At 45.3% G+C, this 18,762-nt stretch overlaps 1 protein-coding gene across 10 annotated transcripts in view; it reads left to right on the plus strand.

Moving 5' to 3' along the window:
* Positions 1–18,762, plus strand: part of PPP2R5C (protein phosphatase 2 regulatory subunit B'gamma) — a 123,866-nt gene that overhangs the window by 14,850 nt on the left and 90,254 nt on the right. For 2 of the 10 annotated variants that reach the window (XM_026012611.2, XM_026012612.2), the window contains exon 1: positions 13,893–14,303. The exons of 6 other annotated variants lie outside the window; for them this stretch is intronic. In XM_026012611.2, coding sequence (XP_025868396.1) covers positions 14,210–14,303 — 94 coding nt within the window. In that variant the 5' untranslated portion in view covers positions 13,893–14,209. Of the gene's footprint in view, positions 1–13,892; positions 14,304–18,762 lie in introns of those variants that run through there. 2 more of the 10 variants (XM_072762348.1, XM_072762349.1) reach the window with 2 other exon arrangements.

Raw genomic sequence — 18,762 nt, forward strand, 5'->3', positions numbered from 1 at the left:
GTGACCGTGGTCTTTTGTGGACTGTGAGTCCCTGTGAGTCATATAGGGATTACACTGCTCAGGGGTTTCCTATTTGAGATTAGTCAGGTAATGGTGCCCTTTGCTTCGAATTTCCCCCCAAAATGGCACAGTCACCTCTTTCCGTCTGAGGGTGTTCTGTCCCTAAACGTGCTCCCCTCGGAGATGTTGACGTTGAAGTTCATAAAATCAAGGAAAGTCAAATTTGACCAAAGTCAGCCATGAACCTCTGAAAACCTTTATCTTTACTAAAACATAAGACTAGCATGATAAATAAAACATCAGACATTTCTCATACCTCCAATTCATAACAGCAGGTCTTTTGTGAGACACATGAACCCAGAGCAGGAAGTGCATCCTCTTTACAGGTGTATTCCAGCGCCTTCCACACTGCAGGGCAGATAGCAAGGGCTCAGTGCAGAGGTGCCAGACGTGTCGGGGAGGAGGAGGGAAGAAGGAAGGGATGGAGGGAATGAGCAGTTTCTGGATTCACAAATGTACTTCCTGCCCCTCACTTGCTAGGACTCCAGGTGTCTACTCCCTGCAGCTTGCAGAGCATGGATCTGGCTTACATTTGGTTTAGCTTCCTCATAGATAATATGCATATGAAGTCATTTTGGGGAAGGATGAATAGATGGAGCATAGGATAGTTTGAAGACAGCGGACCTATTCTGTACGATACCAGGATAGTGAGTATGTGGCATTTTGCATTTGCCAAAACCCATAAAATGTATGACACAAAGAACACACCCTCCTGTAAACTGTGGTATTTAATTAATAATGATATATCAGTATTGGCTCATCCATTGTAACAAATGCACTCACTGTAATGCAAAATGTTAATATTGGACAACAGGTGGCAGGTAATATGAAAACTGTACTTCACATTTGATTTTTCTGTAAGCCTGAAAGTTAAAGTCCACTACTTTGAAAGAAAGAAAGAGAGAGAGAGAGAGAGAGAAAGGATGGAAGGAAGAAAAGAAAAAATAAAAAAAAGAAAAGAAGTGCTACTTTTCCCATCTTCTGAGACCCTCCTTTGTTGGATCTTCGAATTTTTTTCCAGCCCTTAAAAATCCTCCATAACAGCGTTACTGTCATATTCTGTTGGTGATCGTTTGGATTTATCCACTTATTTATTACTTTATTCTTCATTCCTCCTTGCATCTTCGACTTTCCTCTGGGATCACTTTCTTTCTATTAGAATATGTCTTGTAGAACTTTCTCTAATGAGTCTAGTGGTGGCAGATTGTTTATCTAGAAAAGATCTTTATTCTGCCCTCATTCTTGAAAGATGTTCACTGAGGATTGAATTGCAGGTGTAGTTATTTTCTGTGAGAACAAGGAAGATAAGCATTTCATCACCTTTGACTTTGTTACAATTGAGAAACCAAAGTTAGTCTTTGAAGGGACTGTGATTCTGGCTACTTTTCTGATTTTTGTCTCTAACATTGATTTTTCAGTAGTTCCACTGCTGGGTGTCCAAATGTGGATTTCTTTTCAGTCAGCCTTTTTCGGGATTTGTTGCACATCCATAGATTATTATACTTTCCTCAGTGCTGAAAGGCTCCCAGCCATTATGTCTTATACATTCGTCTTTGGCTTTAATCAAACACGTATTGGACTTTTCCATTTACCATCTTTCTTTGTAATCCTCACCTGTATTTTTCACTTTTTGTGACTTCCCATGCTATGTTCCCATTGAGAGAGTCTCACATTATCTCTGATGAAGGACCAGGATTTTTTTTCTTGATTTTCAACCCTTCATGGACTGATACTTCTATAAAATACCGTGAAAATGAATAACTATACAAATGAAATGTAAAATGCAGCCTTTTTGTATTATTACAGCCAGTAGATATAAAATTGCCTTGCTGAGCTGCTGTCAGAATCTCTGAGCACCATGCTTAATTTCTGTTACCTTGCTGGGAATCTTCAGGTCTGTCTAGCATGTGCTAAAGTCCCCTTTGTTGAGCTTTTTCATCTCATATCCTTTTCCATTTATTGCAGTTATATATTTTTTTTAATTTTTATTTATTTATGATAGTCACACACAGAGAGAGAGAGAGAGAGAGAGAGAGAGGCAGAGACACAGGCAGAGGGAGAAGCAGGCTCCATGCACCGGGAGCCCGACGTGGGACTCGATCCCGGGTCTCTAGGATCGCGCCCTGGGCCAAAGGCAGGCGCCAAACCGCTGCGCCACCCAGGGATCCCTGCAGTTACATTTTTAATCTGCAGTATGACTTTCTCGTGTTTTCCTGTTCTGTTGCAGATCACGCTTGCCATTTCTGGGGGTGCAGTAAGCACAGCTACTTCGAGTTCTGTGTCACATGGTATTATCATCCTTGTCACAGTGTGCTTGTGTTGTCTTATTTCCTTGGGTACCTGACTGTTTTCTAGTATAGGCTGGTCATTGTACTCAACTATTTAAAATAAGTTAAAACCTAAAATGAAAGTATCTTCTTCAATAGGGATTTGTTTTTGCTCCTTCTACCAGATACCTGGTTCACTAGCAGTCTGGGAATGTTGTAAGTCGCAGCACTAGTTTATTATGACTTGTTAAATTAGTCAGGCCAGTTGTCATGTAAAATATCCTGCTTATTCCCTGCAGTTCCTGTAAATGGAAGTTTTTTTTGGATGGAATACATCAGACGTGTTACTGTATAACCCGGGAGACATTGGTGGTAGTGCAGGAGAATTGTTCGATCTGGTGACTGTCATAAGTGATGCCAGATTCTACACCGTGTTAGGGTAATGATAGGTTGATCTCTCCATCAGACCACGATGCTTCCCCCTGTGACTAGGCTGTCCCGAAGTACTGATGGCGATCTGCAAGGTCTGTTCCCCACCAGCCGTGTGCTAATGCCATGTATACCATGAGAGAGTCCTTGCTTGAGTCAGCAGTGTCCCTAGAGAGTTAACATTTAATCTGGCATTCTTCTGAAAGCAGAGCTGTTTCTTACAAACTGGAGATATTTGGTTATCTTGACATATAGTTCCTGCGGAAAGTCAGAACAGGTGTAATGCTCTGCATTTTAGTTAGACTTTCCCTCAACTGGTGGAAACTAGAGATTTTTTTCTGGTTTTCTTTTTTTTGAATATCATTATGGACTTAGGTATTTCATTGATTTCAGTGTGCTCCAGCCAACTAAAATTACTGTTTTTCTGATGTGTGGCTGCATAACTTCAACCATTGGGTATTCTTGAAGCTCTCTTCTGTGTATTTTTTGACACGGACACATTTATTTTTGATTCCTTGATTTCTAACACAATAAGATGTCCCCCAGCCTCATTTTGTACCTTCCTTGCCCCAGACTTGGAATCAGCTATTTTCAAAGAGCCCTGATTCCTTTCAGTGGGACCTGATTTTAGAGACCAAAATCTGGGTACTAAGGGTGCTTGTTGCTATTGGACTGGTGTTGCTTTTAGGTGCTGTCAACGGAGGGAGATGGAATATAAGTATAAATATGTATTAGTTATACATTCATATTGACATTTTCAATTCAATTTTCATTATGGGGTTTTCAGATGATTCTTGAATTTTCAGTTTTATCTCTTTTACACTGAAAATCTTGCTTTCTGACATCATTGACATAATTATTGCTGTATCCTGTTAAAATAATTCACAACAATAATGCTGATATTATTACAAACAGCAGGAACTTTGAATTGGCTCATTTCATTGCAGAAAAAGTGGTTGTGCTTTTATCTGGATCCTATCACATTTTTTAAATGTGCAGGAAGGATTGGCACCTTGAGAATGTTTTCATCCTCTGGCCTAAGAGTGTGTTATGTGAAGGCCACTTTCATTTCTCTTTGGGTGTTTTAAAGTTTCCCTTGTGTGGGTTTTGCACATTTCTTATTAAGTTTTACACCTGTTATTGTTGCTGTTGTGTCTTCCGAATAGTTAATTATTTTTAGGAAGGCTGTTGATTTCCGTGATTGCTTTCACCTCCACTTTCTTACTGAATTATCTTATTGTTTGCAGTAGTTTTTCCATTGATTTCTTTTGGTTGTTCCAGGTATCTAATTAGATCTGTGCTTAAAGATGGCCTCACATTTTTGTTCCTAATTCTTGTACCTCTAGTGTCTTCCTCTTGAACTGGCTGAAAACTCCAGTAAGGCGTTATAGGTGGTGGTGCAAGCAGGCATGTTTGTCTTGTTTCTGACTTTAATGGAAGTAGAAGCAGGATTTTTTTTTTTTTTAACGATTGTGTTATTCCATTGTGTGGTGAAACCTTGGTTTTAAGTCTGTATAGATTGTGGCATAACGTAAACCTTTCATTGTTGTTCACATCTTTAAACCTTTTCTTGGGCAGCCCCGGTGGTGCAGTGGTTTAGCGCCGCCTGCAGCCCAGGGCGTGATCCTGGAGACCCGGGATCGAGTCCCACATCAGGCTCTCTGTGTGGTGCCTGCTTCTCCCTCTGCCTGTCTCTGCCTCACTCTCTCTCTCTCTCTATGAATAAATAAAATAAAATCTTTAAAAAATAAAAAATAAACCTTTTCTTAAAGTGGGCTCAGAAAGGAAGTACTGGATCAGAGCCTGTGTGTTTTCACAATCCCTGAGAGATACTGCACAGATACTGTCCAGAGAGGTGGCACCGTACACACTCTACCCAGAGCAGATGAGACACCTGTCCTGTCGCACCTTTTCCAGACTGGGGTCATTTAACACCTGAGTCATTTGTTAAGTGGAAAGTAGCATTTCCTATTTTACTCATTTAACAGTAAGGCCGAATGTAGTCTTCAGGCCTTTTGCATTTAGAGAGCCTCCTGAGTTAGTCCCTTCCTTACGGTAGAAGCGGATGCTAATTGAAGGGAGATGCTTTGGGTGATGTGTAGGAGGGGTAAATCAGTTGCCCAGTTTGTTTCTTGGGGCCATTCTCCTGATGGAAAAGAGCCTGGGAGGAGTCAGGTCGTAAAGGAACAACTAGGACTTAACAGCAATTAGCTGGAAACCTTGGGGCAGAAATTTGGTGTTGCTAAGCACTTGGGCTTTTGTGAAAGAAGTTGCTACGTTATTATTGTGAATCCTTAAAACTTGGGTTTTGAATGGCAGTTAAAATCTTACATCTCTTGCCCTCCTTTAGTGAAAATGCAATACTTCAGCCTTATTCATAACAGTTCATTTTCTGATACAGTTGAAAGTTTGGCCTTACAGGTCATTTTTACTGCCTAAAGATGAATTGTGCGTGTATTTAGGGGAGCTTTGCCTCTTGGCCGTTAGTCGCAGAATTATAACAATGGAGTATGAGCAGCTGCCAGAGTGCCTGCCCTAGTTCTGGTGGCCTGAGAAACTGCTCTCATCACTCCCGTCTTCTGCCCTATGCTTGGATTTCTGTGTCTGCTCCTGGCTGCGCACCATGACAGAGGAAATGGCCCCCAGTGCCAGTTCACAGCAAATATTTCCTGACCATCCAGGTTGTCTGGAGCATAGGGAGGTGGTCAGGACAATGACAATGGCCAGAGGTGGCCCTTGCCCTCCAGGAGCCAGCAGACCCAGATCCACTGTGCTTTCCCGACTCAGGCTCCTCTTGGCTACCTTCTGACTGCAGCTGGGCAGCAGAGACGCCACCAGGGCCACTCGTGTGCATAACCCAGAGCTGATGCCACGTCGGCCAGCCCGGTCCTCCTGAGACCTTGCTCTCCTGTCTGCTCTCCCTGGGCCACAGACGCGGCTTTTACACAAGGCTCAGGCTCAGGCCTCTGCAGCCGCCCCGGGGCAGAACCTGGGCGTCTGCTTCCAGCTGCCAGCTGTATTCTCACACTTCGTGCCTGGCTCAGGCCTCGCCCACACCTCACCTCGATTTCTCACGGCACCTCGCATTCGGCTCATGACCGCACACACATGCCATTCCTTGGAAGGGCCATCCTCTGTCACCCTCAGCACCTGGTTTTCCTCTGTGCTCTGCCAACCTCAGAGGCAGCCGCTGTGCCCTGCTGCTTCTGCCTACACCGATGTGTCCTGCACCACCTGGCTCGAGCCTGCCTTATCTATGCATGCAATTGTGGCAAAATCTGCATAGCGTAGTATCTGTCATCATAGCCACTCCTAAATGTGCATTTCAGTGGCATTAAGTACGTTCCCAGTGCCGTATGCCCATCACCACTATCTCTTCATCCCCAACTAAGCCCTGTCCCTGGTAAACAGTGCCTCCCGTCGCCCTCCCCCAGCCCCGCACCTGCCATTCTACTTTCTGGCTCTCTGATTTCAACTCCTCCAGGAATTGGGATCATGCAGAATATGTCCTGCTGGCTCTGGCTTATCTCTCAGCATAATGCCCTCAAGGATCATCCTTGCTGTAGCCAGTAATGGGATTTCTTCCTTTTTAAGGCTGAATAATATTCCATCGTATGGCTAGACCACAGTGTGTGTATCCATCTGTCTGCCGATGGACACTCAGGTGGCAGGAGGTGCCACAGGTGGTGCTCTTGGGTGAAGTGCCACCGAGGGCAGAGCTGCTCGCATGTCTGTTTTGGAGCATCTGCCAAGGATGGAGATGCGCTCTACGGGAGGAGTGGAGAGCCCTCCAGGCCCTCCGACTGCTCCTTCCACACGCCCTTCCGTTTCCAGAGAACTGCCATGGCCTCACCGCTCCTCCACCTCAGGTTCTTCTGTGTAGAGGAGGTTTGTTATTAATAGCTGACGTGAGAGCACCTTGATATGTCACGTGTGCTAGAGACACCTTGTGTGGGCGCCCTGCCTTCTTGGAACAAGGAAGGGCTGTGAACACTTGCTCTGCTTTAAAGCTTTCCAGCCCAGCTGTGGGGAGAAGCCCAGCAAGCACTGGGGGTGAGTTTTACTTGGTCTACTCCACTCACCCCCGCCAGCCTTCCCTGGGGACCAGCCCGGCCACGCCTTCTACTCGCAGGACTCTCAGATCTGCAGGGCGACAGGCCCACAAGCGCCTGTCCCTTTGTCCTTGCTTTTGGCAAGCAGAAGTTCCCTGGCAACCTTTGAACACAGCTGAATGTTAGGTATCTTTGATCTGCCTAAGGAAAAAGTCTATTTTAAACTCTAAGTGAAGCCAAATGTTTTAGGTTAGCTCTCTTACCCAACACAACATACATCACCCGTGCTCATGCAGTTTCCAGTTAAAAAAAAATAGTGCTGGTCAGAACAGCGGCCTTGCTTTGCTGTGACGGCGCCATGGCTCTCTAGGTTCAAAAACAACTTTCTTTTAACGAAAGAAACTATAAAACTTCTCCACTAAAATATGAGCAGATTTAATTTGCCTACAAAATTGCTGGGAGATGAAAAATAAAAACCTTAAGCCAAATTTAGAAATGAAAACTGGAAAGTTTTATTCAGAAATGCTAAATCAGAAATAAAATCAGTGGGATGTATTTACAGGCAGTTTGCTTTTAAATAAAGACCAAAACAAAGTGACAGAGGGACCAGAGAATAAAGAGTAATTCCTTTTAAAACCTTCACTTTGGTGCAGCACAAAGTTGCTTGCATTTGCATCTCTGATGGGAAAGTGCACGGGGAACAGTGGGTCTGTTTGCCGGCCTTCTGTTCTGGAAGGCACACCGCCCTGAGCCCAGAAAGGTGCCTTTCCCCCCTCGGCATTAGCTCAGGCCCTTGGTGGCACAGCTGCAACAGCAGGAAAGGGGAGGGGGCGGTCATCGCTGGAGAGTCAGGAGCCCGGTTTGAGGCCATCCTGGAAAGCAGGGGGCCCCATCACAGGTGGTACTGGAGGGCACAGTGGGACAGGCATTGTGTGCCCAGGAGACGGGAAGTGTTACTATCCAGGCAACTAAGTGACATGTCCATTTTGGTTATGTGCTACAGGGAAGAGGTTTAAAGAGTAGTAAGGGGGTTTGGGAACATCAGAATAAGTGTTGCTGCTTGATTTGTCCATCATTCAGTATATTTGGTGGTGCACATGCTGTGTGCCAGGCACCATCTGGGAGCTGGCCAGAGGAGAGAGTCTGTGGCCTGGGGTGGGAAGTAGGAAGGCTTCTGGGGTGGGGGTGGGGGTGGGGGTGAGGGTCTAAGCAGAGATCCCACTGCAGCCTGGAGATCTTTCTGAAGCACCATTGGTAGAGGCCAGTGTTCTTCGGGTGGTTTCCAGCATGACACCTCTAATGGCTGGAGCCACTCCCTCCCAAGCTCTGCCCCTCACCACAGCAGGGTGGTGTACTCCATCTGTGACATTTATGCCTCCTAACAACCGAGGAGATGGAATATCACATATACCTCCTTTTCCAAGTGAGGAAAGAGAACCATCCCAGGGTAATGCAAGGTGGCAAAAACTGCAGCCCAGTGACAGGGGTGTGGCTGCAGTAGTAGCCTCTTCTGGGAGCATCCACTGAGTGCTTGCTTCATCAGTGAAGACAGTACTCCGGGGACTGGTTGAACCCTGATAGCTTGTGTGTGTACAGAATCCAAGCAAAGGTGGCAGATGTGGTGGGAAAAATTAACTAGTCCATGACTGAATCTTTGGGACAGGGACTCCACATCCTCTAGTTTGTTGGTTCAATTTGTCCTGCCCAACTTAGGCCAGTTTTTGTTGGTGTGTTTTTACATACATGAGGTCATAGATGTATCACAGTGAACAAACCTTTGGGGATCATACATCCTTCCCATCACAGACCCTTCTTGATTCTTCACCTACACCCAAGAGGCAGTGTTCGTTGAGGGTTCCTCCTTGTGGTAACTTCATTTGGATGTCTTTTTAAAAACTGTTACTTGTCATTTTTATCAAAGTATTATATGCTGATTTTAGCAGTACTGAAAAATACACAGAAGTTTCAGGAATAAAAACCACCCGTTGCCATAACATTCAACAGTGACTACTGTTGTTGTTTGGGGAGTGTTTCTTTTTATGGGTCATGCTATTTTTGAAACTTACACACTGCCCTTTTCAGTTATTTTCATTTTATATACTTATAAAGATTTTTGGTGGATGTGTAATATTTCATTGAGTGGGATCATCCCTTTGACATTTAGGTGGTATCTGGTATTTTAGAATCATAAATAAAAATGTGATGCTCTCCAAAAAAAAATTATGAATTAGCCAAGGAGGTAAAAGACTTTTGTATTTTGTACACTACTTCAAGACACTGAAGACAATGCCAGTCACTGGACAAACATCTGTGTTTGTGGACTGGAAGACCATATTGCTAGGCTTATCAAAATCCTAACAGTGTTTTTTCCAGAAGTGGAAAATCCATCCTAAAATTTACATGGTATCTCCAGGGACCCCCGATGGCCAAAGCAGTCTTGAAAAAGAACACCACACTTGGAAGTCTTAAATTTCCTGATTTTAAAACTTTCTGCAAAGCCACAGTAATCAAAACAGTTGTGATACCAGCATAAAGACAGGCATATATACCAATACAGAGTAGACTGGAGAGCCTGGAAATAAACCCTCACATAGACGGTCACATGGTTTTCAATAAGGGTGCCACCCACTCAGTGGGGGAAGGACAGTCTTTCCAACAAGTGGCCCTAGAAGAACCAGATGTTCAGAATGAAGTTGGATTCCTACCTCACACCATATACAAAGAGTAACTCAGGGGCACCTGGGTAACTCAGTCGGTTGAGCTTCGGACTCTTGGTTTTGGCTCAGGTCATGATCTCGGGGTCATGGGATCGAGCCCCCCATCGGGCTCTGTGCTCAGCGAGGAGTCTGCTTGAGATTCTCTCTCTACCCCTCCCTCCATTCATACTATCTCTTTCTCTCTCTCTCTAAAATAAATAAGTATAGTCTTTAAAAAAATAAAGTAGCTTAAAGTGGATCAAAAACCTAAAGATAAGAGCTGAGAATACAAGCTGTTAGAAGAAAAGCTTCATGAAATTGAAGCTCATGATTTCTTCAAAATGACACCAAAAGCACAGGCAATGAAAGTACCAATAGTTGAACAACATCAAAACTTAAAATTTCTGTGCATCAAAAAATATAATCAATGAGGTGAAAAGGCATTCTGAAGCATGGGGGAAATAAGGGTCATTTATCTGAGAAGGGATTAATATCCAGAATACATAAAGAACTCCTATAACTCAACGACAAGAAAACCAGATTCAAAAATGGGCAAAGGACCCAAAGAAACATTCTCCAAAGAAGACATACACAAAGCCAGCAAGCAGATGAAAACATAATCAGCATCACCAATCGTTAGGAACATGCTAAACAAAATCATATTGAGATACTACTTCACATCTGTTAGTCTGCCTACTATCAAAGAAAAAAAAAACAGAAAACAACCAGTGTTGGCGAGGATATGGAGAAATTGGAGCCCTGTGCACTGTTGGTGGGAGTGCAAAAGTGATCCTACTGCTGTGGGAAAAATCATGGCAGTTCCTCAGAGAGTTAAACATAGAAATGCCATATGTTCCAGCATTTTCACTTCTGAGTGTGCGCCCCAAGGAACTGAAAGCAGGGACTTAAAATAGATACTTGCGCACCCATGTTATAGCGGCTTTATTCACGGTAGCCCGAAGGCAGAGGCAGCCCGAATGGCCATCTGCGGATGAATGGAACAGCACATTCACACAACGGAATATTACTCAGCCTTACAAAGGAAGATGCTGACACCTGCTATGGCAGGGACCTTGAGGATGTTACACCCAGTGAGGTAAGGCTGCCACAGGAAAAATCCTGCCTGAATCTGCTTGGATGCAGATCCCCAGACACAGAAGTAGAATAGGGGTGGGGTGCTGGGGAATTAGTATTTAATGGGGACAGAGTGTCAGTTCTGCAGGATGAAGAGAGCTCTGTGGATGGACGGTGGCAGTGGCTGCACAACGACATAAGTGTACTCAATACCACTGAGCTATACACTTAAAAGTGGTTAAGATGGTGAATTTTATAAAATGTGTATTTTAGCCCAATTTAAAAAATATTAAAATGTGATGCTACACTCTACTACTATGTTTCTAGAGTAGAAACATTTCTAGAATAGATTCCCAGGAGTAGAATTACTTAAAGAATCTTGATCCATCTTGCCAGATTATTTTAATTCTGAAAGGATCAAAACAACTTACAGATTTGTTGGCAGGGTCACAACGTGCCTTTACCAGCGTTGAGTAACTACCATTTGTTAAAATTACTGTTGATTTGATAGGTAGAGAAATGCTTCTTTATACAATTATGATTGGTTATAGTTCTTTTGTGAACCGAATCATTTCAGCATCAAGGACTCGTTTTTTTATAATCAACTCTAGTGTGTTATTAATTCCTTATATTTACAGCAGTTATATTTCCTCTGGTTTTTTTGGAGAGAACATCAGAAATTTGTAAATTTTTTAATGTGAGCAATATCCATTAAGGGTTTTTCCATAGTTTTTAAATGTCCTATTTTCTTGATACTCCTCTTCTGAAAGCCTTAGGGATTTACAGGGTGATTTGGATTTGTTTGGTTTTTTTACTTAACTCCTCTCAAATTTTATTTTGGTGCAAAGACTTAAATTCGCTTATTCCCACACAGCCAACCGGTTGTCTAATTGTCCCCTTTCCACTGATTTGGGAGTCTTTCTTTGTCGTAATAACACACTTGGATGCATGTGCTTCCCGCTCTGGGGGCTGTAGCTTTGTCCCACGGACCTGACCTCCTCTTAGGCCCTCATCCCACAGGCAGGAATTCACAAGCTTTCCAGTGGGCGGGACTAGCCTTTCTCACAAGTTATCTCATTCTCTTGCTTTTTATTTTTCCAGGGGACCTTTAAAATTGTTTTTGTCAAGAAAAAACTTTCTGGACAGAAAAATAAAGAGACCCGACCAGATTTTGACCAGAATTGCTTTAAACCTGCCAATCAATTTGGGGGAAAATTAACACCAGCATGTTTATAGTATTTATACTTCAGTCCAGGAGTCTGCCTTCTGTGTATTTGTTCAAGTGTTTTTTTCCTCTCTCCATATTACTTGTTTGTTTGCTTATTTATGTTTAGGATGTGTTTCATGACTGATTTCCAGAGCACAGAACTTGAGTTCTTTAAAGAATCACTTTATATGGACAAGGCTTCAAAAGAGCATAGAGGGAAATCACTAATAAAGTTTAGATCCTTTGATCTGAGATCATTAGGAAAAATACATCAAGGAATGTCTCCACTTGTTCGTTGACTTCTAATCTGTGTATTTTATGGAAAGATTTTAGGAGTCTTTCCCCCTCATCTCTTCATTTTAGATCATCAGCGCAGTCTTGGGACAGGCGCATTACCCCTTCTCATCCTGTATGATATATCAAATTATTTGAGGGCAGGTCTCTGTCTTTTAATTTTTTTAAAAGATTTTATTTATTTATTAGAAAGAGAGAGAGAGCGTGTCCAAGGGAGAGACAACAGGCAGAGGGAGAAGCAGGCCCCATGCAGGGAGCCCGACACAGGACTCGATGGCGGGTCTCCAGGATCACACCCTGGGCTGAAGCCAGGCACCAAACCACTGAGCCAACCAGGGATCCCTTTTTTTTTTTTTTTTTAAGATTTTATTTATTTATGAGAGATAGAGAGAGACTGTCTTTTTAAAGTACAGATCTGCCGGAAGCATCTGCCCCGGACCCCTTAACCAAGCCCCCTCGTTCCTAATTGCAGACCCGTCTGAGTTCATCTAGCATCAGTCTCTGGATGAGAAGGTGGTGGTGATCCTAGGGGAGCCGTCCTCTCCCCCATCTGACAAAACCAGAGGGTCAACGGCCAGAACTGAAATCCAGACTGAACATTACCTGACTGAAAGCACAGGCAGTTTTTGTTGGACTAGCAGAGGAGCCAGGCAGGGGTGAGGCCAAGTGTGTGTACAGGCCAAGTGTCCACAGGACTGGTCCCCATTGCCTGTTGTAGATAATTGCGTGGCCAGTTCTAGAATCCAGCAGCATCCTTCAGCTCTGTGAAAGAGGCGGGCCGGGGTGGGATTTAGTTGGCTTTTACTTATTCTCGTGATCGGTATTGATGCATGTTGGAAAAACTACCTTCTTGCCGGTGAGGGGGCCTTACTGAGCCATTGTAGTGGTTCAGTCATTCCTGGAAATGTACGCTGAGCCGGCCCACAGGTGTAACTGCTAATGTCACGTGCACGTCGGGTGCTGCTTACTATTGTGAATGAGGTGTGGGAACCAGGGGGCTTTTGCCTTCTTGTTCACACAAAGGAGTTGTATGAGACCGCGTGAAAAGAGATGGGTTTTGGACAGACTTAGTCGTGTGTGTCAAGAAGTGAGGAATTTGTTTACGGTTGTATCTGCCAGAGGACTTTTCCCGTAGTTTATTTGATGCTGCTTTTTGTTAGGGGATCACCTCTTTGAGCCCCTCTTCATACTCCAGAAGCGTCTTTCTCATAATAGCTTTTTACACGAACTCTTCTTGAGGGTAAGAAACAAGGATCTGAGTAATAGCTTTTACAACTAGCCCCATAAAGATACGGGAAATATCCTTTTTTAGCGTAGAGATTTTAAACGTACTTAAAATTTCTAAAAACTTAAAAGTATGTAATGTGCTGACGTCTTTGAGATACAGAAATGAACACTGCCATCTCATTTTATGGCTCTCCTTTAACTGCCTTTACTCTGTAGCGCTTTCTAGGTATTCGACTTAAGGAAGCTTTCGCGCCCCGTGTAATTTTTTAACTAAGTTTTCCCAATGAAAACCCTAGATCTCGGGAAAAACTGGCATTTGAGGATCAGCTCATAACTCGGCAACAGGAGGGGCTGAGCTCGAGTCCACAGTGGCGATCTGGGATTGCATAATGTTTGAACAGCGCGAGACCAGGTTGCCCGCGTGCCAGCTCCACTCGGGGTGTGGGAGCACCCGGAGCCGGGGGCAGCTGGCGGGAAGGAGGCGCCCCTGACTTTGGGGGGCCGGCCCGGGGCGCCGGCGCTGGAGGTCCTGCGGCCGCTCCCGGTCCGGCGGAGTAGGGGTTGGGGAGGGGGGGTCCCCAGGCTCAGCCCCGCACCCTCGGAGCTGGGCTCTCGGGCTGCAGGTCGGCGGGGAGCGGAGCCTGCGGGAGGCGAGAGCCGGGAGCCCGGGGCCGGGAGCCGCGCACACTGACAGCCGAGCAGGGCGCTCTCTCCATTTGCAGTTTTTTTAGTGTCATTTTAAGTTGCAGCTTCCGGCCAATCAGCGAGCCCCGTGCCTGCTGACATCACGGGGCAGCCAGTTCCCTCCAGCTGCAGAGAGCTTCAGTTTGTCTTTTTTTTTAAACTAAAATGGAGGCTGCCTTCTTGCCTTAAGGAGTACATTGCCTTCCCGCTGGAGTCTAGATGTGGACATGTAATAAAGCGGGCAGCAGGATGGTGGTGGACGCGGCGAACTCCAACGGGCCTTTCCAGCCCGTGGCCCTTCTGCATATTCGAGGTGAGTTATTGTGCGTTTCGCTGAATCGGAACCTTCCGTGGTTAGTCGCTAAATGGCTATTGTGCTTCCGAGGCGACGGCCAGGCAGTCCCCGCGGCCCGCGGCCCGGCGCTGCAGACCCGGCCGCGGGACGGGGGCCGTGTCGCCGCGGCCCGGCCTGCCCCGAACGCCTCGCCCGACCGGAGTCTTGAGAGAGGCCTCGCACGCATAGTTCAAAGCTGGTTTTTCTGCTTTCTGCTCGCGCTCCCATCCCCCTTTCCGAGCCGTGCTGATGTCAAAGGATGTGAAGTCACTGCCCGGGGAAGGTATTGGGTGGAGGTGGGAAGGAGAGGCGGGCGGCAGCGCCCGGCCAAGTTGTCGGTCCGCGGAGTTGCTGTTGCATCTGTGCCGCTCGACGCTGCGGACGGCTCATCGGGGGCACGTCTGTGTAATGAGGCCGGGTCGCCGGCAGAAAATATGCGGACATAATCCGGAAGAGAACTTGCTTTTTCAAAGGATTGCTTGCATCCGTGCTGCGGAGCCTCAGAGAGAAATAGGCTCAAGCTTCGCGAGGCAGGGATCTATTGTGGGTCACGATTTCTCAGACGTTAGCGGGTTCGTGGACTGGTGGGAAATATTTTGCATTTCGGTAGGCTCTGCGTGACGCTTGACTTTAAATCTTAAAATGGCAACAAGTTCTCGGCGTGCACGTACATGCTTCCTGTAGTTTATACGAAATGCGGGCTCAAGATGTAGCTGAAAAACGCAATTACCGGGGTGATTAATAATAATTTTTTGAAATTATAATTATATTAAAGTGCGCATCCCAGGGTAGTAGGATACTTGCTCCGAGTTGGTATTTTGAAACCTGTGTCACCTAAAAAAAATTTTTGTTCACAATCGAGACAGGAAAATGGATGTTAAGCTTTATCAGATCACTTTAAAATGTGTAATGTCACAGCTCCGCCCTGACAAAACAGTTGTCACTGTCAGAATCTCCTCTGAGGACCCGTGTTAAGGAAGGGTGGGGGCAGCATCTCTAGGTGACTAATAGTCCGTGTGACTAAAATGCCGGACAAGATTTTTCAGATCGTAGGGTGTATCCAGGGAAGATAAACCGTGCGGATAGTCAATCTGTTGGAAGAAAATGGGTGTTGCTTTGCTCTCCAAACCCTCTTTAATAAAGCTGGTGAAAATTAATACCCACAGCGAGCAACTTGTAGGTTGGGCTACGCATTCATCATTTTATAGCGTGTGTCCAGGAAGGAGCCCGTGGTGACCACAGACACCATGCAGATACTTTAATGGAACCAAAGGGGTAAAAATAAAATGCAATTGTGTGTAGGTTTGAGTTCGTTCTTAAATGCTGACGAGTTAGTAATAAGGTAACTTTATTACACGTAAAATACTTTTTTACAGTTTTAAGGTATCTTATAAAAGATTTTTTGTGAGTTTTTTTTTTCTGATTTTATTAGGCAGTCATGGTACTAGCCATTTTTTGAACTAACTTTATTCTGAAGTGGAATCATTTGGCTTTATGACCTATTATAGCACGCTGATTTGTTTGTTTGCTTAAACCAAGGCTTTATTATAGCCAGGTTGGGTATTTTGCCTTTGGTTGAGCCATTGGTTGCTTGCTATCGAACCGTGGAGGGAAAAAGTAGTGGAGTGTACTAACCTGAAAGAGACAAGTTTTTAGGAGGCCGGGTAACTTGTAGGGACCAAACGGTAACTTTTCATTCCAACAGGGGAGTAATTTTTAATTTCAAAACCTGAAAAACTCTTTGTTTACCCCTCACTACTTTTTAGAGCAAGCATGTTAGTGTGCAGTTTGGCAAGATTTGTTTTGCTCATACTGGTTTTCAGAGTCCTGACCGATCAAACATCCCATCAGCCGCTGTCCTGCGTGCGTGTCCAGTGCTGAGGGTCAGTATCCATGACTGAGAAGCACAGCCCCACCCCAGAGCCCAGGATTTTGCAGGGAGACGCACCACCAGCAGCATCACTACCCAGGGGCCCTGGTGCTGGAGGGACACATGAGCGCTAACTCTGGGCAGGTGGGCTGATGCGCAGATGCACAGGTGCAGGGTAGCGGGGACGGATGCGCTGCTGCTGGGGAGAGGCGGCGTCCAGGAGGGGGCGACACTGAGGGCCACCCCCTCTGCCGGTGCGCTGAGGTTCCCATTTAGGGAGGAGGGGTCTTCCACACTGAAGGGTAAATGACCTTCCAAGGTCACACAGCCCACACGTGGTCAGGCCAGAATCCAGAGGCCAGGCAGTTGTGTTGTTTTCTTTGGCATCTTTAAAAAATAATTTAAAAAAATAATAAACCAACTTATTTTTAAATAGAAATTTTGGCACTTTGTAGAACCTTTTGTCACGGGATCATACTTGCGGTTTTTCCCAGCACCTTATCAACTTTCATCTGTTTCATTGGCCTCTTGTGTGTGACAGTTCTGTGCCCAGGGCTCATTTCTTCATTTATTTTACAAAAATTTGTCGGTTCCCTGCCACACTGTGCGAAGCAGGTCCTCAACTCAGGACATGCAGGAAGCCAGCACTGTGGCCCAGCCTTGGGGGTCTACAGCCCCCAGCAGGGTGGCACAGTCAAGTAAACAAAAACATCCGTACATCTCTAAACTGATCAGTAGGTCCCAGCTGGCTGGATAGTTATCTCCTATTAAATAATCTAGAGTTTGCAATTCATACAGTGAATTAGCTTATATAAAAAAAAAAAAAGTTCAAGTGTGAGAGGAACATAAGGTTGAAATTGAAATTTATCTAAACTTTTCTGTCTGTAGGAGAGAACGTCACCTGAACTCAAAGGCTGTAAATTTAGCTCGATGACTTAAATCCTGATCCCCTAGTGCCATCCAAGAGAACTGCCTGTGTTGGTGGCAGTGTTCTCTCTGCTGGCCACTGAGGGGGCCCCTGTTGCGTGTGACCGTGGAGCACTTAAAATGCGGCTCGTGCAACTCAGAAACTGGATTTTTGGGTTTATTTCATTAATAGTTACTTCAACTTTAAATAGACACTTGTGTCTAGTGGCTCCTGTACTTGGCAGCACGGCTCTAGCCTGGGATCGACACTTTTTCCAAAAAGGGCTGGATAGTACAAGCGAACCTTGGAGACGTTGCAGGTTCTGTTCCAGACCACTGCAGGAAAGCTAGTGTCACATTAAATCAAATCTAATGAAGTTTTTGGTTTCCCAGGACCTGTAAAAGTTATGTTTACACCCTGCTCTGGTCCATTAAGTGTCCGGTGGCACCACAGCAGGAAAAAAACCAATGTACATACCTTAATTTAAAAATACTTCATTGCTAAAGCAAATGCTAACCATTGTCCGAGCTCCCAGAAGGCTGTGATCACAGATCACCATAACAGATATAATAATAAGAAAGTTTGGCATCCTGCGAGAATCTCTCAAACTAGGCCACAGAGACACAAAGTGAGCAAAATGCTGTTGGAAAAAATGGTGCCCCCAGACCTGCCTAACACAAGGGTGCCACCAACCTTCAGTTTAAAAACTCAGTATCTGCGAGGCGCAATAAAATGAGGTGTGCCTGTAAATAAATCTTTTTGGCCGTGAAAGCAGGCTTAGGCAGTAAGTGAATAGGCATGCCTGTGTTCCAGGATAGCTTTATTTACAAAAACAGGTGGCAAGCCAGATTTGGCCCTTGGGACCCAGTTTGCCGACCCCCCATTCTTGACCGTTCCTTGAGTTTTGACCGTTCTGTGGGTTTTTGTGTAGTAAAACATGTTACTACCAGAATCAGGTTTAAGGCAAGAATAGCCAAGCCAAAAAGCTGTTAATGGCAAGAGAAGAGAGCGCTCTTGACCCTCCTCCAGCTGCGTTACTCTGGCCTCAGGAGAGTTAACTGCTTGCATCTTGTTCTAGTTGTTCGCAAACTCCCTCGGTTGAGGAGTCTGGCTTGGTTGAGGAGTCAGGAGCCAGTTAGTCCTTTCGTGGAAACCCATTTTTCCTGGGACATTGAGGTCTGACTGCAGAAGAGTTTGTTTTCTCACGAGTAAAACGTGCCAGAGGCAGCGAGGAAGTCCAGCTCAATCCCGTGGCTTAGCCAGCACGGCTGCACCATGCAGGTGGCCGGCCAGACATCGGACACTCGCGTGTGACGGGATGACAGCAAGCACCGTGAGGACGGTACCCAGCAGCCCCACACTCCCCAGACGTTTCAGTGGCGACCAAAGATAAAAGACCTCCCAAAAGCTCAGACGGTGAACCTCTCTGCACAGCTCATCCGGTCAGCTCAGGAGTTTTACTTCACAGACATCTCTATTCTGTGCACCTGTGCTTCTCTCTGAAGCAGCTTAGAAGTACACCTTTAAAGCTTACCTGTAGTGATCCTGTATGTAAAGATGTTTCTCGCGTACTCCCCAGGGTGTGGGGAAGGTAACCAAAGTAACGCAGCTCCCTTGGGGTGGGGGTGTTTGCATCAAGTCTGCACACCTTTCCTTCATTA

Source organism: Vulpes vulpes, chromosome 6 (assembly GCF_048418805.1).
Source record: "Vulpes vulpes isolate BD-2025 chromosome 6, VulVul3, whole genome shotgun sequence".
Classification (NCBI taxonomy): domain Eukaryota; kingdom Metazoa; phylum Chordata; class Mammalia; order Carnivora; family Canidae; genus Vulpes; species Vulpes vulpes.